Source organism: Marmota monax, unplaced genomic scaffold, assembly GCF_021218885.2.
Source record: "Marmota monax isolate L192 unplaced genomic scaffold, Marmota_monax_Labrador192_F-V1.1 WCK01_AAM20220418_F8-fsc00160, whole genome shotgun sequence".
Classification (NCBI taxonomy): domain Eukaryota; kingdom Metazoa; phylum Chordata; class Mammalia; order Rodentia; family Sciuridae; genus Marmota; species Marmota monax.
This window is the reverse complement of record NW_026694183.1, coordinates 3,174,796-3,199,946: the sequence shown is the minus strand read 5'-3', so window position 1 is coordinate 3,199,946 and position 25,151 is coordinate 3,174,796. Positions and strand designations below refer to the sequence as shown.

The window sequence follows — 25,151 nt, the reverse complement described above, 5'->3', positions numbered from 1 at the left end:
CCTGATATCCCTGTCTAGCCCCCCACCATATTCAGCCTGAACTGACCTGACTTCCTTTAAGTAGCAGATGTGAGATTGTACCTGTCATTAATGTAGTAGAGTGAAATTGTACCTGTTTCAAGAGACTGGAATATTCTGCAATCTCCCCTTGGAATGCTTGCTCTTCCAGAGTCCCAAGCTACCCCACGGAAAGGGAGAACGCTGATGCTCCATGGTGAATGAGAGTCCCGAAGTCCCCATGGCCCTTCTGGCTACCTCTGCCAAGGCACCAGAGTGCCATCTTAGGTGCCCCTGCCCAGCTGGGCCCCAAGACGACTGTAGCCCTGGCTATAATCATGCAGAGCTGAAGGAATATCCCATGGAGTCCAGTGAATCCATGAAATCGTGAGTGATTTCAGATGGTTACTGCTTTGTGGCTTTAGCAATAGAAAGCACAGACAGGGAGATTCAAAGGCCTAGTTCCATGCACCCCAAGGTGGAAAAGTCTGTAGCTCAATTTATGCTCCAGAACTCCCCAGGGGAAGAGGCTGAAGCTGAGACTTCACCTGAGGGCACACTCTGGCTCCTTTTCTTCCTCTAGTCTGTCTGTCTCCAGTCCCTCAGTATCTCTCCTGGAAAGCATTTCTTAAACAAATCACTGGTGTGGACATCTTGTCTCTGTGCCTCCAACAGAAGCTGACTTCAGACACAACACTTCTGATCCAACTGGAACCCAGGGGTCTGGCTACCCTCTTGTCCCTCCCTACTCTTCCCTGCCCCTTTCCTGCATCCAACAGCATATCCCCCTTCAGCTTTGCCACACAACAGGCATCCATCTGTATGTATCTGTGAGGAAACGGGCATTAAGAACATCCATGAGGTCTCAAAAGGAAGCAGAAAGCAGCTTGTTTGCCTTGGGCAGCAGCAAATGAACCTCCATCCCCAACCACACAACCATAGAGGGGGTAAGGCCCGTAGGAAGGCAAAGTCCAGGCATTCGGCATGTCAGCAGCAGTTAGGGGCCAGATTGGGATTGGGTGTCTGTGGTGGGAGGGGCTCTACTAGTTGTTCCATTTCCCTTCCCGGAGTCTCTTTGCCATCTTCACCCCCACCAGTTCTGGGTCCCTGTAAAACTCCAGAACCCATCACCACGGATCCTCCAGCAGGTCCCAGAGCCGGGTGCCACTGGAGTCAGATAAGTCAGCAGAGAAGATGCTGGGGGCTGGAGGGCCAGAGCCCAGTGGAGGACCCCCACTCAGGGCCTCTAACCAGTCCAAGGAATCCGTGGGGCCTCTGGGAGAGGTGGATGGGGAGTTCGTGGGGGTTGGGAGTGACGAGGAGAAGACAGATGAGAGGCCTTCAGAGTCCGGGGAGGGGGACAGCACGTCGAAGGAGCCAGGAAAATCCAGAGGAATGGGGGGCAGCGGGTCTGCGGGGGAAGGAATGGAGTGTGAGCTTAGGAAGTCATGGATCTGGTTCTGTTCCTCAGCCCATTCTTTCCTCGGACCCAGGAGTGCAGAACCTCAGGCCCCTTCTCCCCCAAACTCAGGAGTTAGGCTCTTACCATCAGGCTCCATCTGGTCCTCCAGGATGTCATCAATGCCCCGATTCGGAAGCAGCTGTGGACGAACAGACGCGGCGTGAATCTGGCATCCCACCCAGAACCTGAGCGGAGACCCACCATCCCAGACCCACTTGATCCGGCACCCTCTCACCTGCGCCCTCCGGATGGCTTCCTGCAGCTCCTCCTCCAGCGTCAGGGGCGCTGAGGAAGCTGTTAGGGCTGTGGCCGGAGGCGGCGGCGGCGGAGGAGGAGGGGGAGGCGGCGGCGGCGGCGGCGGAGGCGGAGCCGGAGCGGCCACTAGGCTCTCGGCCGCTCGTGGAGGAGGTGGCTTGTGAGACGCGGGATTCGACTTGGTCTACAACCACGAAGAGGTAGTTCCCTAAGCCACGCCCACCACGCGTAGCCCCCCCGCAATCCGTGGCTCCACCCCCAGGTCCGGCCCTTCACTCCTGGACCACGCCTTTGGCCTCGCCCCCTGCCCTTTCATTGGCTCCTCCTCACTGAAGATTCTTCCCCCAGTTGCTCTTAGCCACGCCCCCTTGCGCCGGGCTTTCTCTGCTGGGCCAAGCATCTCCCCACAACTTCATTGGTTCCTGAGTTTTCGACCCTCCGCCCCATCTGTTTTGTCTTCTCGTCATTGGCCCACACTCTCATAGTGCCGCCCTCACCGTGCCCTGCCGCCGGGAGGTTCCCAGGGCCTTGGGCCTGAGGCGTGGCCAGGGAGCACCCGCCGCGCCGTCCTCCCGCCGCGGCTTTTGCCGCTCGCGGGGCGGGGCACCGCCGCGCATGCGCTCCAGGAGCATCGACTTGGTCCCGGACACCGGGAGGCCCCGCAGGCGCAGCTGCTGCCGGAGCTCTGAGACCTGGGGAGGGGGCGGGTAGAGTGGGTGCTGGGCGTGCTTGGGCAGCAGGCCGGGAATGGGGAGGACATTTGGGAAACGAGATAGGAAAGATCTGGAACCCTCCAAAAGATGAAACTGGGGACCCAGACTCCTGGATTTCCTTGGGGCAGAGGCTGCGGTTAATCCCACCAAAAGAAAGGACACACCTGGAAAGTTGTCCCCCAAACTCACCGTCAGCTCCTCCAGTTTAAGGGTCTGAAGTTCCAACTTGTGTGGAGGGGGAGAAGGGCTGGGGACTCCTGGTTGGAAGGGAGTGAGGGGAGTGGGCTTCATTCTGGCGATGGTCGTGAGGGAGGAACAGTTTAGAAGGGACAGAGAGAGAAAAGGCATATTAAGGTCCTCATAAACAGGGGCTCTAGAAAATGTAGGAAAGTGACAGCCCAGAATTCTGGATCTCTGAGGAAGCAAGACCATGGGGCTAGATTTCTGTTCGTGGGAGAGGAGGAACTGGGGGTGTGAGTCTGAAAGGAGAAGGACTGGGAGCTGGAGAGTTGGGTCCTGGGGAAGGAGGGGCTCCGGACTGGACCCTGTCATGAGCAGTGGATTTGAGGAAGGATGATGGGATGTGAATTTCTGGGTCCCCAGAGAAGAGAAATGAGGGTCATACCTAGAATGTAGCTGCTGTGAGTTTGTCCCTTCCCACAGAGGTGGCCCCTGGGGACCCAGGGCTGACCTCTCAACTTGGGGGTCTGCCCTGGACCCTTGTCTCGGCTCCGGGGGCATGTACTGGTGGTATGTTAAGTTTCCCCTGGGCTTGGATTCGCTCCAGCGTTGGGAGGTCTTGGAAGACTCCTAAAACAGCAAGTGTGATGTCCCATGCTTCAGCTCAGTTCCTGCCTTCCTGCCCCAGAGCCCACTGCACAGTGGGGTTGGCAGTCACCAAAGAGGAGCAGATGGGGCAGTGGCAAGGAGGACCAAGGCTAGACTCAGAGGGACTTCCTCTCACTCTAGTCAAGACTCACCTTCTTTGGGGACCTCCAAGGACAATATTCCGTCTCAGGGAGCAAGACGCCAGGGCTGAAGAGGAAAGAGGCAGGGACCAAGGGCAAAGCTGGGGCCAGAGCTGGGCCGGAGGCTGAGATCCACGGATCTGAATCTGAGGCTGGAGAGACAGTGAAAGACCTGAGTGGCCTGGAGGCATTTAGCCAGCAAGGAGGAGCAAAGCTGTGGGAAAGGAGGACCCAGCCTCCCTGGGGTGTGGGAGGACAAGCCCTGGCAGCTGGATGCCTGGACTCCTGGATCTAGGGGCCCAGATTTTCACATTCTCAAGAAGGCAGCAAGCTCTGTCACCAAGGGGTGTGTTAGTTGAGGATCACAGATGTCTGGGGTTTTGCTGGGACAGGGGTGGGGGCCTGCACTCCTGGTTCTTGGGGAGACGGAGAAGCTGAGAGCCACAGTCTGACATTCCTATGTGAACGGAATGTGGAGTGGAGTCTGGGAAGCCTGTCTCCTCCAAAGAGCATCTGGAATCATGCATCTGTTGGGGTGGGAAAACTGGAGAGCAGGAAGCAGAGCTCCCAGGGGTGGGATGACCAAGGACCTGGATTCCTGGATCCTTGGGAAAGGACAGGATGGAATTTCAGTGTATCCTGGGTGGGGTATAGGAACCAAGCTACAGGAACCAGTGAGGGACCTTGCATAGCTGTACTCCAGGATGTCCCAGGGAAATGGGGCCACCATCCCCTCCCACTCAGGGCCCACACTTACTGGGGTCCTGATTCCGTCTGTGGATCCGAAGCTGGAGGACTGTGGAAGGAGGAGGGAGGTGGGAGGAGGAAGGCGGGAAGGGAGTGTCCAGGAGCCTGGCTTGGCAGGCGGGTGGGAGTTGCAGTTGTTGGCAGGACACAAGTGCCCAGCCCCCTTACACACCCCTGCAGGCGGGTGGGCAGGCAGCCCGCTCCCTTTCCCGGGCCTCCCGCCTGCTCCCTGCCAGCGCAGTGCCTCGGGCCAGAGCTGCTCTAGGGCTAGGAGCCAGCCAGCCTGCAGGCAGTAGGCAGCCCCACCCCAGCTCCACCTGCCCCTCACGAGTCAGTGCCCACGCCACCCCCAGGAAAATCGCCATCTTGGCAGCCCGGCCCGTTTGCACCTCACCTCCTTTTATCCATGAACCCCACTCTGCAGCGCCAACTTCTTTCTGTGCTCCCCTTTTGCCCTTCCCACAGTCATCCCGTAGTCTGCACACCAACCCTTGAAACGCATCTCTGGGCTCTAGATCTACATATGCCACTTCCGTGTATTTGTAACCTACACACTTCATCCTTGGCTCACTCTGCCTTGGCACCCACCCAGCCACATTGACATTCTTATTTGCACCCTAAGGACATGGCCACTAATTTTGGAGCAAGGCTGTCCCATTGCACAATTCTGCTCTTTGCACATGTGTGTCTTTTTGCACATTTTTGCTCTTCCGTTATTAGTGTCTTTGTACACCCAACCATGTAACCACACTCCCTTGCACTTGGGTGCCCTTTGCCTACTCAGGAATTGACCCCCAGTTCTGCGCATTGCATATCTTGCACTTACCCTGGAATCTAAAACACAACTTTTGACACTTTCAAGGCTCGATAGCTCATTGTCCCCTCACCAAACTCCCACCCTGTCCTCCAAAGTCCCCATTGTGTGCGCATGTCTGCTGAACATACATTTCAGATGAAGCCTTGTTCTTTGCAGTGCCTGATCTGCACACCCACCCCTAGCTGCCCACTCCTCTTTGCTGACCTAGCCATTTGCACACTTAGTGGCCTACCTCAATTCGACCCCTTTGCTGGACACCTTTATGCTGAGTGACCTTTTGCACAGAAAATACATGCCTCACGGGTCCTCCTACCTTCTCCCACCCCAGAGTAGACCCGTTTCCAGAAGCCCAGGACCACTTCCCAAACGGCCTCTCACCAGATCGGAACTTGGAGCGGATGATTTGGGAGCGCTGGGAGGAAGCTGCCAGGGTCATTTCCAAGGCTGGGATGGGGACCTGGACTGGAGAGAGAGCAGGGTTAAAGTGGAGGTCAGGAAGCTGACCCTGTGGGTAGACTTATGAAAAGCTCTGAGGGAGTTAGGGATAGAAGCAGCCTGTAACCCTAACTTCTGGATGTGGAAAGGGCTGGGGCCCCAGACACATAGGTCAGAGGGAGGAGGGCTGGGGCCTGGACTCCTGAGTCTGAGGGAGGAGGGGCTGGGGCCCTAACTCCTAGGTCTGAGGGAGGAGGGGCTGGGAGCCCTGACTCCTAGATCTTGGTAGAGGGAGGACCTGGGTCCTAGGGAGGAGGGCACTGGGAACCACGACCCCTGGGTCTTTGAAGGAGAAGAAGGGATAGTGGCCTGGACCCCTGAATCTTGAAGGGGAAGGAGGTTAAGGGCTGGCACACAATACTCTTGAGGGGACTAGAATTCAATATCCAGGGGAAAGGGGTCTGGGAAATTGAAGAGTGCCTGCAACTTGCACCTGAGAAGGGAATGGGTCGGGATGTCAGCCACCAGGGTCTGTAAGGAAGGGATGGGGACCAGAAAAGTGACAGAAGAGTTAAGGAGAGTCCTTCCCTCCACCCCAGGGGCTTCTCACCAGGTGGGCTCGGAGCAGCTGTGCCCTAAGGCGGGTGGAGTCTGGCGGTCTGGGTTGGAGACTGCAGGCTCCACCCCACCAGCCTGGGAACGCCTTGGAACCCCCTTTCTGGTGCGTGCTGGAAGCCCAAGGAGTGGGCGGAGGAGACGCGAGCTACGCCTGGGACTCTGAGAAAGGGCGGGGACAGGCGCTGACAGAGTCTGGGGCGGGGTTCCTGGGCTCGCTCCTCCTCGTCGTCCTGAGGCTGTGAGGTCGGGCGGGACAGCCGCAGGCAGACAGACGGGAGCAGGTGCCGGGAGAGGGGCGCCGAATGAGCAGCAGTGGCAGGTGGTCGTGTCCCGTCTCTGCCGGCAGGTGCCACCTGTCGCTTTTTTTTCCCCTGACACAGCAGCGGGAGTCAGGTTTAGGGAAGGGGAAAGTTCAAGCCAGAGGGCCGGACCCCTGGTCTAAGGAGTGGGTGGGGGGTCTGCGGGAGGAAGTGCTAGGAACCGAGATAGAGGTGTGGTTCGGTGGTGTGCTTAAAAGTCAGACGGGTTCAGAGCCGGTAAGGGGACCCGGATTCCTAGGTAAGAACGAGAAGGCAACTTTGGACTTTGGGGGTGAGAGGGAGAGACGGCTGGTTCCCAGTGGCAGGATCAAGGGCCTGATATCCCGCAGAGCACACTTGGGACCATGTTCTGAGGTGTGTGGGAGGCCCCAGTGCTCCTGGGTTGGATTACATGAAAAGAGGGCACGCTGAGGCCGCGGCTATAAATACCTCCTCCGACTAGGCAGGAGCCCAACGCTCCAGGCGAGGGCCCTGAGGCCTTAAAAATCACCATCTCTAAGGCCCCGAATCTTAATAAAAGAGGCACTGCCAAAGTCACAGATACATTTATTGCTCCTTGGCACTAACATCCCAAACCCATCTCTCCCCCCCTCCCCCGTCTCATCCTGTTACTACCCCAAAATTCAAACTCCCAGCTTTCCGCGCGGGGACGGGAACTACAACTCCCAGAAAGCTCTTCGTTCAGGCGGTCTCCAGTGAGTAGAAGCCCAAGAATTTTCAAGGTTCGCGCGCTCCTTTGCTATTGGTCTTCAGGGAGGCGAGGCTACGGGAGGTCCGTGGCGGTGATTGGCTGGCAACTCCTGCTGCTCAAGATCCCACAGGAGGCGACGGAGCCTGCGCAGTTCACGGTGCAGGGCGTCGTCTGTCACTGGGCCCGTGAGGCGCAGGCGTGAGCTCCCCAGGGGCAGGATGAGGGGCGGGTGAGAGGAGAAGCTTTCGAAGATGTCGCCTTTGAGGCCAAAGAAGATAGGTTAGAGTCTGAAAATGGGCGTGAGGCGACTGTGCCAGGAAGAGCCGAGACTGAACTACGCCCGAAGAAAAATTCCCAGCAACTGCAGGAGCAGGGTCCGCTTAAAGGCGACTCTGGGATCCAGAGCACAATGGGAGTTGTCGTTGAGACTACAAAGGCCATGGTTGCGTGGGCAACCAGCAGGGGGGTGGCCAGGTTCCTACATCCCCGAGGAAGGCTGGGAATTTAGTCCTAGGGACTCCTGAAGGTTAAGGGACACAGACTCCGAGGAGAGGTGGGTGAGGGGTTGCAGAGGGAGAAAAGAGGGGCTGGGACCTTGAACTCCTGTGCTGGTGAGAAGGGGACTGGGACCAGCCTCTTGGGTCAGAAGAGCGCTGGGGCTAGGGACCCCCACGCCCAAAAGCTGAAAGCCCCAGTGTTTGTATCCCCATTTTCCTCACCTGTGTCCACAGCATCCTGCTCTGCTGGGGGAGGGTCCCAGGCCGGTGGTGGCCCGCGGCCAGGACCCAGCTGGTAGTGGCTAAGCAGATGGTGGAGCTGAGCAGGTGTCAGGGTGGAGTGGTCAGTTCGTAGGCTGCTCCATGAAGCCTGGTGGGAGGACCAGGTGAGAAGTCTATGGTCATTATGGGGCAGCTGAGAAATGGCACATGGAAGGGCCTCCATAAGTGGAGTGGATGTGCATAGTGGAGTCTATTCCATGTGTCCTGGGCACTGTGAAGACCACTTGTCACTGAAGTGATGGTAGGGAAGGGTGTTGCTCTCAGAAACTTTAAAAAATATGATTTGTTTCAGAATAAATAAAGATACAGGAAGAAGGTGGGGAACAAGACTGCTATTCACTTGTATCATTAAAGCTGGCAATGTGTACAGAGGGATTAATTTTTCCATTGTGGCTATTTTTGTATCTGTTTGGCAAATTTTGCACTTGACCTAGCTGGCATTAGAATCATCAGTGTGATTAAAATCAGAGACTATCCAGATTGCCTGGGTTCAAAGATCTCAGCTTGATTACTTACTGATCTTCTGACAAATCACTATGCCTCAGTTTCCTTATCTGTCAAACAACCGTGTAGGGTTGTTATGAAGATGCAATGTGACAAACTGGAAAGTGACTTGGAACACTGCCTGGGGCTTATCAAATGCACTGTCAGTGTTTGATAAAAAATAAATACATGAAATCAAGTGACCTGTTCTACATGATTCTCAGTTTCCTCATCTGAAGAATTGTCTAATAATAACCCATTTTCATGCAGATCTATCAGTATTAAACTAGAATTGTGAAACACAGTGACTGGAATTAAGGTTTTGTTCAGTGGATATTTTAACCAGCACATTCCCTGGTCTCATACCAAACTTCCTGACTCAGCATGGCTGAGGAGGGACCCTGCAAACTATTTTTAAAAAGTTCCACTGGGATTCAGACACAGTCAAATGTGGTTATTGTTGGTGCTGGCTGCCAGCTATCTAAGCAGAGTCTTGGAATGAAAAGGGGTCTCCAGGAGCTCTGAGGGTGAGCTGAATATACAGGGTGGCTGAGAGGGGTTGAAGAGTTAGAGGTTAGGGGTCAGGGATTACCTTAAGCAGGGAGGTGCGGGGCACACAGAGCAGGTTCACAGCAATGGAGAGTTTCCGGAAGAACTCAGTGGCAATGTCACCTAGCCCAGCCCCCTGAAGCCAGTCCAAGACAAGATCTAGGTTGGTTCGGATTTGGACAGCTCGGGACCACTGATAGAAAGGTCGGCCTTGACCTAGGAGGGAAGGTTATGGGAGTAAATGTGGGTGGACTGTGGCCTGCTTCCCAGACCATTCCTGTCCTTGAGCTTGGTCTGTGTCTCTGTTCTCCAGAATATCCAGACATGTGGCCTGTGCTGTGTTGTCTAGCTTGATATGGGTCTGGGATAGGAGCCTCCCCATTCCTGGCTCCCAACCCAACTCTCACCTCGTTCCATCAGTGAGTTGAGAAGGGATGCATTGGAGAAGAAAAACAAGTAGCCGAAAGTCTGAGACACAAGATCTGGATGCAGCTCACACTGGCTGGTCAATTCCAAGGCTGCCTGGAACACGCCCAGTGTAGGTCTCAACCCTGGAGGCATCGCCCCCAGCTCTGCACCAGGCCCAGGCAGATCGGCACCAGCTGTGAAGGGGTTGCTATCCAGGAGAGCAGGCAGTGTTGAATAAAGAGTCTGAGGAAACAGGCAAAAAGAAGTGATTGGATCACATTCCCTGGAAGCTTCAGGTTGGTAGAGCATGGAGATAATGGGCAGCTCTAAAGGCTTCTAGGAGTTGTAGCCCACTCTGCATTCAACACCTGAAGGGACTCTATGAACAAATCCCTACTTCACAGATGGGCTTCTAACATTTATTAAACCTGGAACAAGTCAAGTCTTAAGAAAGACTTTCTAGAAGTTTCTTGGTTATTATAACACCACTTCTCATGCATTTTGGGACTTGTACTTCTCAGTAGATAGCTCAAGAAGGACAAAGAATAGTGGACAAAGAAGCCCCCTTCTTTTATCCAGAATTCCTGAAGGAAAGAAAAAGAATGGAGAGTTAGGAAGTAGCAGTCAGGTGGCAATTAACTGGTAGAAAGTGAGACCAGGCCAAGGACCGGAAATGAGGTCAGATACAGAAATAAAACACCCTCTGCAAGAATGTGCAGGAAGTGAAGCCTCAGAGGAAAGGGCTTCATAGTTACGGCTGTTCAAGGAACTGCTACCTATCCCAAAAGACTCCCTTCTCCTTTTACAGACAGGGAATCAGACCCAGCATAAACCAAAATCCCTGAGAAGTCCAAGAAGCAATATTAAGGTCAAAGATATGGCAGGAGGTGGGGGAGGCAGACCCTGCAGGAAGAGCCCTCAGAGAGAAAAAGGTCTCCAGATTAGAAATGGAAGGGAGTTCAGAGCTACAGCAAGTGAGATCAACAAACACAGGAAATAAGATCCCGATTAAAGATCTTTGGTTTAAAGGACAGGACCTAACACTACTTGAACTATCTTTCTCTCTCCCTGCCAATCTATCTATCTACCTGTCTATAATTTATCAGTAGACCAAAAAAAAAAAAAAAGGGAGCTTGAGAAGATGTAATAGTTATATAACCAGGTAATGAAGCCAGACTGTCAAGAGGCAATAATCGCAGACAGGAAGAGAAGCCAGAAAGGCAGGAAGTGATGTCACAGCAACAAAGAACTGGAATGAGATGGGAAGTGATGTCATAGGAGAAGGAAATTTTAAGCCAACCAGGAAATGACATCAGAGCAACACAATGAAGTTTTATCAGAAAATGATGCTGTCAAATTGGAAGTAGGGGCAAAGCCAACCTTGGTGAGGTAGTAGACAGACTGCTGGAAGGTACACATGATGACCTCATCCAGGAGGGCCATGGCCTCATCACATAATTCCAAGTCATTGCAGAGCTGTGGGTCTGAGGATAGACCTAAGGGTGAGAGGGAGAACCACAGGCTGGCAGCCAGGAGCCCAGGGCCCCAGATTCAGGAAAAAGGGCTTGGAAAAGCCTAAGCTTGGGTAAGAGCTCACCCTCCTGGTCGGCCTCCTTCTCCATTTCCAGCACCTTCTCCTGCACAAAGCTCAGCAGCTCAGTGGTGTTGGCCATCCACAGCATGAGTGGCCGCAGCTCCACAGATACAGCCTCTGGAGTCAGGGGCACTTCGGGGATCCCCTCAGGGTGGCTGAGGAAAGGGGAAGGAACCTGTGATCCCTGCTCAACCCCCATAATAGTCCAAACCTCAAGATTTGGGCCTAAGTTGAGGACCAAGCCCACGCCCCATTTCACAGCCAGAAATGTTGAGTCCCAAGGAGGAACAGAAACTTGCACTAAGACATGTATGGAATAAATGCAGAACTAGATGCAAATCCCAACTCTTGCATCCCTCTGGATCTTTGTGCTTGGAATTTCTCTTACTTCTCTGGCTGACGGTCTCCAATTTCCTTAATTTTTTCCTGCAGAACAGTGAGATCAGAATTAGGGGAGAGGGTCAGGAGAGAAGGTATCTTGAGTTAATGTCCTGGTTTTTCTAGAAGCCTATTTAGGACAGAGACTCCCCACTTTGCAGATGTACTCTAATCCCTAAGCCTCACAGTTAGGTAAGCATTCTGCCACGGGAGTTACCTCTCCAGCCCTTGTTACTTATTTTTTGAGACAGGGTCTCACTAAGTTGCCCAGGTTGTCCTCTAACTCGTGATCCTCCTCACTGGTCCCTCTTTTTAAAGATAACAAGAGGCAGGGGCTGGGATTGTGGCTCAGTGGCAGAGCACTTGCCTGGCATGTGTGAGGCACTGGGTTTCATTCTCAGCCCCACATATGTATAAATAAAAATAAAGTTCTATCAACAATTAAAAAAAATACATGTTTTTAAAAAAGTAACAAGAGGTGATGGTGGTGATGAATGAGTGGTCTGTTGCCCTTGGGGCCTCTTCTGCTCAAATTCTGTTTCTTCTTAACCACAAAGAACTCCATAAACCCTCCCTCTAACAAGCCTCTAGTTCAATAGGATGGAACCTTTCTTCCACTCTGACCTATTTCTTTCTGGGGCTCCCATATGTAGGTCCAACCAACCTATCCTCCAATAATGGTCTCTCTTGCAACTGCTGCAAGGTCCCAGCCCAGTGGGTTGCCCACCGAACTTCTTATAATGGTCTCTTCAAATTCTCGGCCCCGCCCTATTTACCAGAATGACTTATTCCAGGATCCCACAGCTCCAAAGGTAGGCACTACCACCTCTTCTATAAATCCAAAACTTCGGTGAGTGGGACCACTTACTACATCGCCCAAGCCCTTCCTGAGGCATCATGGGAAACATACTTTCTTCTCACCCTTGTCCCTAACTGAGTAGACTTGGGCAGCAGGTGGGGCTGGATGGCGGTTGGGGGTGCTCACCCAGACGGCCTCCTTGATGAGCCTGGCGAGGCGGCCCAGCAGGCGCGGTAGGTGGCCCAGCTCCAGCTCTCGGGCCGAGTGCTGCACGCATAGCGCCAGCAGCGTGGCAGGCCCCAGCGGTGGCAGGTCTCCCGCTCCAGAGGCCGCTGTCCGCACGATCTCGCCCAGCAGTGCTTCCTCCTCGCGAGGTCGGAAACGCAGGACCGGCTCCCGGCCGTCCAGGTAAGCGGCCAGCGCCTCCCCACGCTCTTGCAGACCGCGGCCGCACAAACGGCAGGAGAAGGCCCAGCCGGGGCCTGGGGGTGTGGCCCCGGGACGAGCAGGAAGCCAGGGGGGTCTTGCCGGCCCAGAACCCCCAGTGCGGGGGTCCTTGTACATGAACAGGAAGTGCTCGCCCAGCCCTAGCAGGTCACCTGGGTGCAGCTCGGCCTCCCGCAGCAGAAGACACCCGTTGTGCATAACCGGAGCTCCACGGGAAGGGCGCACCATGGCTGGGGGCTCAGGGCCCGCACGAACTGTGCAGTGGCGTGGCAGTATGTCAGGGGCATTGAGGAAAGTGTCCACGTATGGGCCCGGGGACCCGCAGCGGGATGAGGAGGTCCCGCCTCTGCCAAAAACGTGTTGCTCCCTTGTCATGACATACACCACAAAGTCCTAGAGAAAAAGTAAAGACAACAAATCCAATTCCCTTCCCAATGGGTGCTTCCAAACAGTCTCTATCCCAACATCAATACTCCCATATCCCACCTACTTTTTTTGGACTGGCTCTAGCTCAGCGGTTCCTTCGACAGAAAACTTACAACCACCTACTTTTTAAATGAACACTTCCAAGATCGACCAGGACCCAGAGGACTAACACTCCACTTTCTTTTGAAAGAGCTTTCTATGGGAGATGCTACCATGATGCACATCCCCACAACTCTATACTTACAGAAGAAAGCCCCAACTTTGTCACTCCCTCAAAGAACAGATGGTCAGAGGTGATAAATCACCAATGGACTCTGATTTTCTCAACAATTCTGAATGAATTCTTCCCCACCTAAAGTGGACTCTACCAAAACATCCAGCCAAGGAATGAGTGCTTCCAAGGACACCCGTCACCCCTACTAAAATGGACTATCCCCTACCTTCATCCTCAAAGAATGGACCACTCCAACCTTCCTCCATTTCCATACCCCTGGCCCCACTTGTTCTTAATTCCACTCCAGTGATGGAGCCTTACAGATGTTTCCCCTTCTACTAATAGTCATTCTCAATGTCCCAAAGGAATGAGATCTTTTAAAAGACCCCCTTAAACCAATGTTCTTCCATTAGCTAGGACTCATGAAGGTGCATTTCCTAGGTGACCCCTTTCTACAGTGCATTCTCTCGATTATTCCCATCCCTTGACAAGGAAACCTGCTCCAACAATGGACTCCTCTATTTGCCCCCACTCATGTGTAGGCGGACTCCAAAGACACACCCACAACATCAACAGAGGTTCTCACTATGCCCCTCCCTTCAGGGGACACCTGCTAGAGATTTCCATACAGTGGCTCTTCTGGTAATCATGTTTTCAAACACCTGCCTCAAGGAGAGAGTTTCCTATTTCATCCACTCCCCAAAAAGATGCATTCCAAAGAACCCTTCTTAAAAAGGTGCTCTTGTCTCCATTCTGTAAAAATGGAAGCAGTGTGTCGCCTTTCTAAAATAAACCTAAGACTGTGTGCATGAATGAATGTGTACTAATCCCACTGATATGTACAATGCACAGATGAAAATACTCTCAAGTTCTCCCATTGTCACCCAAATGTGTAAATGCACAGAAGTGCCAGCACCCCCTGCCTGCATCCATAGTGGTCAAACATCCCAGTGAAAACCATCACCTTTTACAAATGGGTTCATCCACTCCCCCACCAAAGAAATACAGGCTTTTCTACATTAAGTCCCCAGACACTAGTCAGGGACGTCCCTGCCCCAGCACATGCACTCTCCTGTCGTCCTCCCTCAAGAAATGATGTCTGCATGGGGTCTCCTTCCTGCAATGGACTCTCCTTTGAAAAGACACAGCTTGCCCTCAACTTTCAGTGACAGGACCATGCCCTATTTGTGCCTCCAGTGTAATCTTGTCAGCCATCTCCCCTCCGCCTCCTCCACACTCACTCTCTGCAACCTGGCTGTGCTTTTGCCTACCAGAGGACCTGAGGCTACCTCAACCAGAGGAATTCTGAGAACTATAGGTTTATCACTCTCCAATGACAGGGGGGACATAGGGCTCTGGGTGGTTGGGGAGGCGATGCTCACCTGGGCATCCTGATAGCCCTGGAGCAGTAGAAAGTAGGGGCGATTGCTGGGGGCCTGGATGAGGCACTGAGTCAACTGATCAAAATCCCCAGGGTCTGCAGGTACTATTTGGGTATCAGCTGCCCCTGGGGCCATGCTAAGTGCTTGCTGCCTGCGTTCCTGCTGCCGCCTTCTCCGACCCTGCAGGCTCAGCTCTGACACACTGCGCCGTAAGGACAAGTTCTCCGAGCGTTCCTTGCCCCCAGATCCAGCGGGGACCCCAGATCCAGACCCAGGACCAGGACTGGCCAGTGCGGCCCCACCAGAAGCTGCACGGGAGCGATTCTTCTGTGGCCGCCACGAGGGGGCGCCGGTGCCTGCGGGGGGTGGGGAGAGAGTGCCTGAGAGTAGAAAGACCAGGGAGAGAGACCTGAGATCATCTATCACTCCCTGAGTGCCTTGTCCCTTGGTGCACATGGCAGCATGCATGCCAGGTTGCCTGTGGCATGTGCTATTTCACCTTTGAGGTCGCCTCCTGCTTCAGGATCCATATAACTGTCCTTGGCCTCTCTGAACACCTCTTCCTCTATCCTCTTTCTTTCCCCTGCGCCTACACTTGGCAGTTAAGGGAGCCTAAGGCTAAGGATCCAAGGCCCGCTGCCAGTCTTCACCCCACCTAGAGGCACAGGTTCCTCTCCCTCCTAGGCTCTGCCCACATAGGCCCTGACCCTCAAGAACCGCCTCAGCCTACTTCCCAGAGCTGTTTCCTGCCACACAGACCCACAAGCAGGTGCCACCACGCCTCACCAGGCCCAACACCTCAGGCTCAGGCCTACTCAGTTCCTCAGACTCCACCCTGGCCCCGCAGGCCCACCCACGGCTCTGCACAGCCCTCCAGGACATTGTCCTGGCCTGTTCCTCATCTCCTAGTTCTCTCCAACTTCGATTTTCCCCTAACACTGGCCGAATCCCTGGGAATTCGCTAGGCTCTGGCGCTTCCCACAAGCTGCTGAGCTGCCAGAACCCACCGACACCCCGCTGGGGAGCTACCACTGCTTTGGCCACCTACACATTCAGCCTCCTGCAAGGCAGCCTGGAATGCCTCCTAAAGGCCCTGACTCCATCCCGAGACACTCTGGGACACCTCCAACCACTGCCACCAACCGGGCCAGCCCCACGCGAATTCAAGCACCACTCTGTAGGTCCTGGGAAACCAGCAGGTCCCGCCCAGCGCTCAGATGCTGCAGCCCCGCCTTCTCCCAGTCTAAGTCCCCGCCCCGGCCGGATCCTCCACCAATCACCTCACAGCTCGCTCCTCGCTTGGCCCGCCCACGCCCTCAGAGCTGCCCCAGAGCCGTGCCCACAGCCCGCGCCAATCCGGCCTTTAAGGACTGCTCCTCTTAGGCTCTGTGGGCCCTGGGGGCCCCAAACCCTGTCCAGCCCCCCAGGTCCGCGCGCTGGCTCACCGTCGCTGTCCGCGGCCCCGAAGGCCTCCTGCTCCAGGCGGCGCGCCTCCTCGCGGCCGCGCAGCTCGAATCGCCGCGCCCAGCCGGGCCGCGCCCGCCACAGCTCCTGCACCAGCAGTGGGCGCTCCGAGTCGCCCAGCACGCGCAGGTGCTCCGCCTGCCACTCGCCGCTGCCCATGCCGGCCGTGGCCGGTCGGCCCAGCGCGTCGCACAGCGCGAAGGCGTCTACGCTGCTGCTCTCGCCAGGGCCGCTGCCGGGGCTGCTGGCCAGCCCATAGCGCTCCAGCGCTTCAGCCACCAGCTCCCGCGCTGTGGAGCGCGCCGTAGCCAGCACACTCTTATAGTTGGCACCCGACGTCAAGCCCGCGCCAAAGATCTTTAGGACCCCCGGGGGCGCAGTGGCGCGGGACGCCAAAGGGGGTTCCGGGGCCACGCCCGCTGCCAATTCTGGCAGCTTCTTCTCGCTGGCCCAGCGCTGCGCGCCCCCTGGAGTCCCGGGTCCTCCAGCGCCGCCAGATCCGGTGGTCCCGGTCCCCGAACCCCGGAAGAGCTGAGAGATGCGCTTGGCGCGGCTCCCCGAGGCTCCCCCCGCCGCTTTCACCGCGCCCACTCGCCGCAGTTCCACGTGCGGCGGGGGCGGGGGCAGCGGCTCGCTGCTGCGGCTCCCCGTGTCGGAAGACGAAGACCTGGGAGCCACCCGTGAACAGAGACGCAGGAGAGTCACCCAGAAAAGCAAGCAAACACGGAGATGGCAGCCGAGCGGGAGAAAGGAAGCATACAAATACAGAGACAGAGACAGAGACCCAGAGAGAGACCCAGAGAGGGAAAGGAGCAGAGAAGGACAGAAAAGACAGAAACCCAGGGACGACCGATATGGGTGGTGGGAAGAGGTCAGAGGAGAGAGAGAGAGTTCAAATAAATAAATAAAGGCGACTCCTGGAAGCCATTTCCAAGAGGTGATCAGGGAGATGAGGAAGGAAGGTGAATCAAACCGAGGGCCTGTGTGGTCCATCCCTCCCCTGTGTGGGCCCTCAGCCCACTTCTCCCCACAATGGGCCCAGATAAGGCAGTATCCAACTTCCTGCTCTCATCCCCCAGGCTCCCTTGCCCATTCAGGACTGAAACCAAAGCCAGGTCTCTCAGGGTCTGTCGCAAGAAGCAATGCATGGAGCTGGGCCCAAAGCAGGGACAGAAGGAAGGCAGGTGGGGCGGGGCAGGTGTCCCACTTCCATGGCTACTCACTTGACAGAGGCAGCGCTGGGCCAACGCCGCCCCAGCTTGGCCAGCTGCTTCCGGGGGGAATTGATCCACAGGCCCACAGGGAGATGAAGCTTTCCAAAGCGGGGGCTTCCGCCCTCCTTCCTTTCACCAGATAGCATGGCCCTAAGGGAAGGTGGGTAAGACACAAATCCCAAATAGGCTGAATGGTAGGCACGGGGTGTTGGGAACCTAGGAGAGGAATGGGGCCCTGGATCCCAGGCCCAGGAGGACAGATGGCGGCAGAGGAACTCCTAGGTCCCTGGCTCTCACCTTTTGCAGGTCCGGCAGCACCCGGAGGGCCTGGGTCTGTCGGCCTGCCGTTTGGTCCCGATGCCTCTGCTTTTGAAAAGGCTTTGCCTATGTCCCAGCTCCCGGCACTGGGTGGGGGACAGGAAAAGGCAAAAGGAAACCCGGCAGGAAGAGCTGGGAGGGGGCGTCCTGTGAGGAGACCAGGCCTGGGGGAGGAGATCTGAGAGTAGGCCCTGCCTTATTTCTTGATTCTGGAATTATATTACAGTCCGTAGTTCCCCTCCACCAGAACTCATGGGTCCCAGGATCCACACCCTCCTCCCTGAGGCAGGAGCCCATCTCTAGTTCTCGCCTCTCAGGGAACCCCAAGTATGCATCGGTCCAGAGGAGTGAGTCAGATACTTAGACAATAAGACACGTATTTAATTCTTCCCCAAGTCTGAAGCCCTTTTCTTTGGGTGCTTAGAAGCTCTATTGGTTGTCAACACTGAGCATTTAGGACTTTGATTTAGCTTTCCACGTTCTTCAGTAAAGTCGCCTGAATGAGGTTACAGAATACCAATAATGGAGCAGAGTTAGGTTGGTGGCAGTCTCAGCCCCCACACAAATCTGTCCTTATTCTGGCAATGTCAAAGCCTCACCTTCCTAGGTATGCCTTACCCCCAATGGAAGCCCCACCCACAAAGGAAAACTTGCAGGGGCTCCCTAACGAGCTCCTGTATTGGGCAGTAGGAAACCTAGTCCCTCACCCAAGCCCACTTGTCCTCTGTGGATAATTTACCTGACACCCAGGGCTGCTATCAGGGCTATAGAGGAGCAGATCAGTAGCCCAAAGAGAGGGCCCTGCAGCATACTCTTGGCATGTGATGGCTGGGAGGTCTCAGATGATGACTCCAAACCTGCTGAATTTGGGGGTACTGAGGTCTCCTCAAGTGGGGCCATGTCCCTCAGGAGTGGGGCCGTCTCACCCTCAAGCAGGGCTGTCTTACCTTGGGCTGTCTCACCCGGGACAGGGGCTATCACATCCTGGAGTGAGGCTGTCACATTCTGGCCAGGTGGAGCTGTCACATGTTCACCTGGGGCCGCCTCACCTTCTCCTGGGGCCGCCTCACCTTCTCCTGGGGCCGTCTCACCTTCACCTGGGGCTGTTTCCCCCTGAAATGGTGTCATCTCACCCTGGACTGGTGAGCCCGTCTCACTGGGCAGTGGGGCCATCTCATCCAGGCCAGATGGGGCCACCTCGCCCTGGACAGTCTCACCCTGGACTGGAGAGGATGCCTCACTTTGGACGGTTGTGCCCATCTCACCTTGGAGTGGGGCCGTCTCATCCTGGACTGTTGGGCCCTTCATAGACTCGAATGTTGTGCCCGACTCACCTTGGAATGAGGCCATCTCACCCTGGACTGTTGGGCCCGTCATAGACTGGACTGTTGTGCCTGGCTCACCTTGTAATGAGGCTGTCTCACCCTGGACTGTTGGACCCATAGTAGCTTGGACTGTTGTGCCCGTCCCACCCTGGACTGATGAGCTCGTCTCAGCCTGGAGTGGGGCCGTCTCAACCTGGAGTGGGGCCGTCTCAACCTGGAGTGGGGCCGTCTCAGACTGGAATTCTGAGGCTGTCTCACCCCCAGTCTCTAAGTCTGTTGTTGATGTCTCCTCTGTAGAATTTTGGGGCAAAACTGACAGAGGAGGGCAATGAGCTGTCCTGGCAGGAAGTGAAAGCAAGCCCTCCCCAACACCCAAACTGTCTAGAGAAACACCCTAGGGAACCTAGCCCCAGCTGACAGAATCCATAACCCAGGCAATAAGCCACACCTCCATGGCATGAAACCTCAACCCAACCTGAAGGGAAGCCTCCACAGCTGCCCTGCAACACCCTGGGCCCTGAATGCTCCACTTCTCTAACACCCAAGACTGACCTGTGACGAGATAATGAAAGATCGTGGCTGGGCCAGAGCTCACCGAACCCAGTTCACAGCGGTAGGAACCAGAATTATCTGGATTCACTGAAGGAATGGTCAGCATGGGGTTCTTTCCCTTATACAGCAACTTCTCAGAACCATCCTCTGTAATCTACAAGCAAGATCAAGGGCATCACAGGGTCCTGGGGAATGTCAGGAATTGGGGGAATAGAGGGCTGAGGAGAACTTAGGACTTCAGTGCAGGGAGACAGGAGTGCAGAGCATCAGTGAGCAGGGTTTGGGGTGCCTGGGAGTCAACAGTGACCTCACCTAATAGGCCATGAGGATTGGGTGCAGGCCAGGGCATCCAGGGGCCAAGGGCTCATACCCACCTGAGGGACTTGGGGTTTAAGGGTTAAAGGAGTTGGAAGGGCCTCACCCTGTAAAACTGGTAGTCTGTGAGGCCTACAGAAAGAGGATGCCACTCGAATAGACAGTTCAAGGTCAGGTTTTCCTTTTCATGGACCTTCACCAGGCGCTCTGATGATGGGGAATGACTGTGAGATGCTTCCTCTGGGGTCACTGACCTCCCCAAACAGTCTCATATTGGTTGGGACCAGGCCCTTCCCTGTCTCCTGTCTGCATTCTGAGCTCTCTGGACTGTCCCTCCTCTGGCCCCATCCCTCTCCCACCAACCCCTCCAGTCAGGTCCCATACTCACGCCCACAGTCCAGGGACTTCCAGCAAATATAAACCCCCAAGTTACAATCTGGACACCATAACAGACGCTGCATCATCATACCTGAAGGGGCAAGGTCAAGGCTGTATTCACCCACTAAGGTAGGTCTGAAAGAGAGGGCAAGGCAAAGGACTGAAGGGCTGGGGGCTATTGGGCCAAATCCCTAGGAGGTCATCCCTCCAAGGTTAGTAAAGGGTCCAAACGGAATACACCTGCTAATCCAAGTCAGAGAATGGTGGCCGGAGACCCAGGAACCTCTCAGATGCTGCGAATGTGCATCCAAAAGGGGGAGGGAGAGTAGTGGGTATCATGGGCCATGATGAGGGTAGAAGAATAGCTTCTGCTGTCTGCACTCACCACATTTGTTGGGACAATAATCTGCCTCAGAAAGAAAAGAGAGGGAGAAAAGAATCAGACTTTTAAATGAAGAAGGGTGGGAGAGGGGCTGGGGAAGAGCTGAGGCGTGGGTTCTTGTGTTCCCAGGGGAAGGGCCTGAGAAGTCCCCCCCCCCGCCCCCACCAGGGGTCAACAGGAGGAGGGGACTGAGGAAGCCTGGAGATGCAGGGGGCTGGAGAGAGGGGCTCAAGTGGGAAGGGGAATGGAGTAGGCCAGGCCAGGGCTCCCATCTTCCCTCACCTTTCTTCTGGAACTGAGCAGCATACTGGGCAAATTTGCCCTTTTCCTTCTCCAACATCTGGTATAGCTGCTTCACAAATTGGTCCCCTGGGAGGAAGCAGGGTGGTGCTGAGTGCTCTCCTTGCCACAGGCAGCAGGTGCAGGATCAGACACAGTCTACCTAGGCAGGCATTTCACTACTGGGTTGTTGCTGGGGTGGGACAGACTCTTCTGGATTCAAGGGATCCTCCTTCTTCAGAGCACCGTGGACTATGGGGCTCGAGCTACCTGGAGGGCTGGCATTCCCCTTTCTGCCTTCTCAGGAAGGGGTACAGAAATCAAGTACTTCACACAGTGCCAGTCACTGGGCTAAGCAATGCACAGGTATCAACCCATCTAATCCTCCCAGGAGCTGAGGGAGGAGGGCACTGTGATGCTGTCCAGTATAGAGCTGAGGAAACTGCCCAGTTTCTTGCTCAGGGCCACATGAGTAGGAAGTGGCAGAGCCAGAATTTGAACCTAGGAAATCCTGCATCACACCTGTAGAGAGGCAACACTGATAGTAATAGATTCAGGACCCCCCTCCCAGCTCTTCAGTGCATTAACCTTTTACATTACTGTCTGTGATGCGTTTCAGCTCCTTCAGCAAACTCCGAGATGCCTTTTCCAGTGTGCTGTTATCTGTGAGTGGATATAGAACCCCATGTTCCACCTTTGCTGTCTTAGATTTTCTTTGTACAAAATAGAATAGTCATGAGTCCGCCAAACAAGCCTAGAACTAGTTAAGGAACCAACTGCACCCTTACTTTCAAAGAGTTGTTTTATTACATAAAATTGCTAGATAAGGGGCAGAAAAATAATATTTGCTAGCTGCCAGGAGGTCTGGAATCTGCATCCCAGCCTTTTCATTCCCAAGTTCAGGACTCAGCCCCTTCACTCCCCAACCCCTGTCACCTGCAATCCTGGACCCTGTCCATATAATCCCTAGGACTTCAACTCTGTCTTGCCCTCACCTATGGCCCCCAAAAAGGAACCATCCTTCATCGGAAGATCCTTGAATTCCACTATGATCTGCTCTGCTCTTTCCATCACTGTTTTGTGACTCTTGATATCCAGGTGTTCAGGTAGGTAATTCTCTTTCAAGGACTTTAGTGCTGTCAAGACTGCCTGGTCACATATTACACAACAGTCTGCAGGAAGCAGGCAGCTGGCCAGTGCAGCCAATGGGAGGGCAAAACACAGCCCCATTGAGCCAGAGCACTCAGTAGAGGAAACACCAGGAGGGTCCTCTCACCCAGGTCAAGAGCAGGTGGTGCTAAATGGAGAGAAATCAAAGCCTGTCTTAGAGATGCTCCCCAGGACCTCACATCCTCAGTCTCCCCCATGGGAAAGGAGGATGTTCAGGAAATCTCCAAACCAAGAAGACATGTGTCCTTCATCAAATAACTTGAGTGTGAAATTAATCCCCAATCCACAAAGCCCCAGATTGGGGGTCTTCATTGCATCCTGACATCAGAACACTCTCAACCGTTCCCCACATCAGGACCCAAGATCCCCAACCCGTGCAGATTCTCCAAGCTCCCAATCCATGGGATCCACAGCTCCTGCCCCTGCCCAAATTAATGTGATCCTCAACTCCAAACCTTAAGTGTATCAACCCTCACATACACAAAGTCCCCAAACCCTGTTGCACCTCAAGCTGAAAAGTCCTTGTCCAGCTCAAATGAACTCTCCCGCAGGTTCTCAAAACTCCCTCAAGACCAAAGTACACTCCAGATCCCTTACCCTGGGGACCCCACGAATGTATGCAAGACTCCCAGCCACCCTCCTGTCCCTCCTGTCCACCCTTGCCCAAGGCTAAGACCTCTTATTTTCAGGGTGCACCTTCTCAGGAAACGGAGCCCCAAAGCGCCCTAAACGCGAGGCACCCTAACTAACTAGCCCCTCTCCGACCTTGATCCTTGACTTGTGCCCTCAAACCCAGGATTCGCTCAGGATCCCATTCAGACTGTGAGGAACCCGGTGCCGCGTCCTTCTGCCTTAATATTTCCCACGACTGTAACTCAGGTTTTGTGAGGGACAGTTTGGCTGCGTGAAGTCGAGAGCTTTTCCAAGGGGATATGTGTCACGGAAGGTCCCGTTTCCACCAGGAACTCCTGGCAAGTCCCCTTTGGAGATCGCAACTCCAAAAAAGTACTTCCTAGGGCTTTCTTTGGCCCCGCCCAGAATCTCAACTCTGCTTCTGATTGGGCCGCAACAAAGGGAGACCCGCCTACTTCTCAATGACGTCACAGGGGCGTGACCTTTACCTAGACCTTTATTCCAGCATCCACCCTAGGGAAGTGCATCTGCAGGCTCTGGCTTTCAGAGCCCGGGTCCACGCTTCTGGCCTTCAGTGTCCTCCCTTCCTTGGTCCTGGGGACCCGGATTCCGGCTTGGTGCCGCTGACAGCCTCAGATGTGGGGAGCTGGCCATTTCTAGCCTAGGACTAGCACTGCCTGAAAGCCCTGGGGTCTTTTTCTCTTCTGTGACTGGCGCCCCCAGGTTTATGGGAATTGAAGTCATGATGATACTCTTTGCTCACTCAAATTCCATCTTCTCTGGGGAATGAAAACCCAGATCACAATGGCGTGGAAGATCTGAGGCCCACTTATGAGGGTGCTAGAGTAAAATATGGAAGCTCCTGCCCTTGGGTTCCCCAAAGGCTCTGTCACATGTCTGCATGATTCAGAGCACCAGAAACACAGGAACAACTCACACAATTTCAGTAGCGAACAGATGCTTGTTTTGAGTGAAAATAGACCAGTATCACGTTCCTCATGATTAAAATACTCAGGGACTCTACAGGTGAAGTGGGCTCCAGGAAATAACCACACAAGAGACAGAGATACCTTTTTCTTTGGGGTCCTTTGATGGCTCCTCTGACCTTAAGGGTCCACAGAAAGAGAGAGAGAGCAGGTGCGTGCTGAACCCTTTTATTCAGGAGAAGCCATTCAGATGAGGCAAGGGGTCAAGTTTAGAGGGTTGAATCTAGTTTCCTGATGTCTGTTGTCAGCAGGTCGACTGACATCTAGAAGGCCACACCCAAAGGCAGAGCAAGAGAAGGGAACACACAAAGGGCGTTTCCATGGAACATTCTATCCCAAACAGGGCAAAGGGATAGTATTACAAAGGTATAGGTGAGTATAGCTCCTGAAGACATGCCTTCTACTTCCTGGGCTGGGACAATGCCCAAGTCACCATAAAACGTAGTGATTGGTCAGAGCCTCTTGCTTCAGGATGGAAGGTGTGGGTCATTCAGAGTGGCTCCCCGCAGAGGAGGTTACCCCTCCCTCACACAATGCACTATAATTGTAACATGTAAGCATCTCCGGGGACCCCCCACACACACACACACCCTAATCAAGCTTCCCTTATCAGAAAGGTTTTCACAAAGAGCGTCAATAGGAATTCATAGGAGTTATGTAGTGAGATCAACATAGTTTGAGGCTTCCTCCTCTTATAATAATGGCAGGTTTGCAGACAAAATTTGTGAAACCTCTGTCAAGCCTAAGAATATGGGACAAAGAGTAATTGCTATATGTGTACCCACTGTCACATAACCACTCCACTGAGGACAAATCTAAAAGAATTTCCAGACTCGTGATCCAAAGATTTTTAGGCATTAGCCCCTCTGGACAGTTGCAGGCTAAACAAACCTCCTTCCCGAAAATTCCTCAGGTGTCTAGCCTCATCTGTCCTACATCATGAGTAGGCAGCATGCCTCAGAATATCCTGAGTATTGAAACTCTCTGAGCTTCCATCTTTTCTCTAGTGTTTTAAACACACACACACATACACACACATACACACACACACACACACACTCTGCCAAGAAGCCACAGAGACAAGGGTTGGGAATGTAGACTTTTAATTCATACCTTCAACTCTATCATCTGTGGCAACTACATGGTAATGGTACCTTGAAAATCCCTGAGAAGGGGGCTGAGGCTGTTGCTCAGCGGTAGGGAACGTGTCTGGAATGTGTGAGGCACTGGGTTCGATCCTCAGTACCACATATAAATAAATAAATAAAGGTCCACTGACAACTAAAAAAATATTAAAAAAAGAAAAAAGAAAATCCCTGAGAAGACTAGAGCCTGGACTTTTTGGATGGGGATGTGATTAGATATGGCTGTATCTGAAGAACTCTTTTTGCCACCCAAAAAGCAGCTCCTGAAATCTGATTCGAAAGTCTCATACCCTCTGGCCAGACCCTGTGCTCCTGGTTAGGTTGAACATGAATTCAGGGGTCTCTGTATCTTCAGATCCTTTCATCCCAGACCTACTCGAAGCCAGATTTAGTGCTTCTGTGAGTTCAGGGACACATCATATGGTTCACGAGAAGCACAAAATCTTTGGCTTTCTGAAGACTTGATAGATTCCAGAAATCAGGCCTCAGACACTCAGAATGCAGCTAG

At 54.1% G+C, this 25,151-nt stretch overlaps 3 protein-coding genes across 12 annotated transcripts; all 3 read right to left on the bottom strand.

Annotated features, from left to right (window-relative positions):
• Window positions 1–862: 862 nt before the first annotated feature.
• On the bottom strand, window positions 863–6,317 carry Mamstr (MEF2 activating motif and SAP domain containing transcriptional regulator). 7 transcript variants are annotated; one of them, XM_046465915.2, is made up of 10 exons: window positions 6,005–6,304; window positions 5,338–5,421; window positions 4,153–4,191; window positions 3,408–3,547; window positions 3,053–3,237; window positions 2,617–2,719; window positions 2,212–2,406; window positions 1,695–1,898; window positions 1,544–1,598; window positions 863–1,408 (listed from the first exon to the last, which is right to left on the bottom strand). In XM_046465915.2, the coding sequence occupies exons 2-10, from the start codon at window positions 5,393–5,395 to the stop codon at window positions 1,125–1,127; spliced, it is 1,263 nt and encodes a 420-aa protein (XP_046321871.1). In that variant the 5' UTR covers window positions 5,396–5,421; window positions 6,005–6,304; the 3' UTR covers window positions 863–1,124. The 7 variants fall into 7 exon arrangements, with proteins under 7 accessions (XP_046321871.1, XP_046321868.1, XP_046321869.1 ...); XM_046465912.2 differs by having other exon boundaries at window positions 2,212–2,719; window positions 6,005–6,317; XM_046465913.2 differs by having other exon boundaries at window positions 2,212–2,719; window positions 5,338–5,416; window positions 6,005–6,317.
• A 544-nt stretch (window positions 6,318–6,861) lies between these two features.
• Window positions 6,862–17,572, bottom strand: Rasip1 (Ras interacting protein 1). 4 transcript variants are annotated; one of them, XM_046465906.2, is made up of 12 exons: window positions 17,458–17,572; window positions 17,170–17,310; window positions 15,928–16,613; window positions 14,483–14,838; window positions 12,200–12,853; window positions 11,225–11,262; window positions 10,840–10,991; window positions 10,623–10,738; window positions 9,242–9,485; window positions 8,878–9,050; window positions 7,743–7,890; window positions 6,862–7,281 (listed from the first exon to the last, which is right to left on the bottom strand). In XM_046465906.2, exons 2-12 carry the CDS (start codon window positions 17,304–17,306, stop codon window positions 7,082–7,084), a joined length of 2,904 nt encoding a protein of 967 aa, XP_046321862.2. In that variant the 5' UTR covers window positions 17,307–17,310; window positions 17,458–17,572; the 3' UTR covers window positions 6,862–7,081. The 4 variants fall into 4 exon arrangements, with proteins under 4 accessions (XP_046321862.2, XP_046321866.2, XP_058442062.1 ...); XM_046465910.2 differs by having other exon boundaries at window positions 10,623–10,726; XM_058586079.1 differs by lacking the exons at window positions 17,170–17,310; window positions 17,458–17,572 and having other exon boundaries at window positions 15,928–17,163.
• Window positions 17,573–17,840: 268 nt separating this feature from the next.
• LOC131425015 (izumo sperm-egg fusion protein 1-like) lies at window positions 17,841–22,832 on the bottom strand. Its single transcript, XM_058586082.1, has 11 exons — window positions 22,645–22,832; window positions 21,705–22,006; window positions 21,298–21,372; window positions 20,713–20,799; window positions 20,434–20,454; window positions 20,059–20,139; window positions 19,777–19,877; window positions 19,356–19,509; window positions 18,426–19,115; window positions 18,218–18,338; window positions 17,841–17,974 (listed from the first exon to the last, which is right to left on the bottom strand). The coding sequence occupies exons 2-11, from the start codon at window positions 21,937–21,939 to the stop codon at window positions 17,962–17,964; spliced, it is 1,578 nt and encodes a 525-aa protein (XP_058442065.1). The 5' UTR covers window positions 21,940–22,006; window positions 22,645–22,832; the 3' UTR covers window positions 17,841–17,961.
• Between the last annotated feature and the right edge of the window lie 2,319 nt (window positions 22,833–25,151).

What these genes read in the sequence shown, in the direction of transcription:
- Rasip1 (XM_058586079.1), bottom strand. Translation starts at nt 16,939, where the DNA reads ATGGACCACACAGGCCCTCGGTTTGATTCACCTTCCTTCCTCATCTCC. An exon ending in TCATCAAGGAGGCCGTCTGG is followed by an intron (nt 11,263 to 12,199) that starts GTGAGCACCCCC and finishes ACTGTTCTGCAG; the next exon opens with GAAAAAATTAAGGAAATTGG. An exon ending in GCAGGATGCTGTGGACACAG is followed by an intron (nt 7,282 to 7,742) that starts GTGAGGAAAATG and finishes TTGGCCTCAAAG; the next exon opens with GCGACATCTTCGAAAGCTTC.
- Mamstr (XM_046465911.2), bottom strand. Translation starts at nt 4,702, where the DNA reads ATGAAGTGTGTAGGTTACAAATACACGGAAGTGGCATATGTAGATCTA. An exon ending in CAGACGGAATCAGGACCCCA is followed by an intron (nt 3,548 to 4,152) that starts GTAAGTGTGGGC and finishes CTGTCTCTCCAG; the next exon opens with CCTCAGATTCAGATCCGTGG. An exon ending in AAGCCATCCGGAGGGCGCAG is followed by an intron (nt 1,599 to 1,694) that starts GTGAGAGGGTGC and finishes GTTCGTCCACAG; the next exon opens with CTGCTTCCGAATCGGGGCAT.
- LOC131425015 (XM_058586082.1), bottom strand. Translation starts at nt 21,939, where the DNA reads ATGGGGCTGTGTTTTGCCCTCCCATTGGCTGCACTGGCCAGCTGCCTG. An exon ending in TTATTGTCCCAACAAATGTG is followed by an intron (nt 20,140 to 20,433) that starts GTGAGTGCAGAC and finishes TTGCCCCTTCAG; the next exon opens with GTATGATGATGCAGCGTCTG. An exon ending in CTTTCATTATCTCGTCACAG is followed by an intron (nt 19,116 to 19,355) that starts GTCAGTCTTGGG and finishes CTCCTCTGTCAG; the next exon opens with TTTTGCCCCAAAATTCTACA.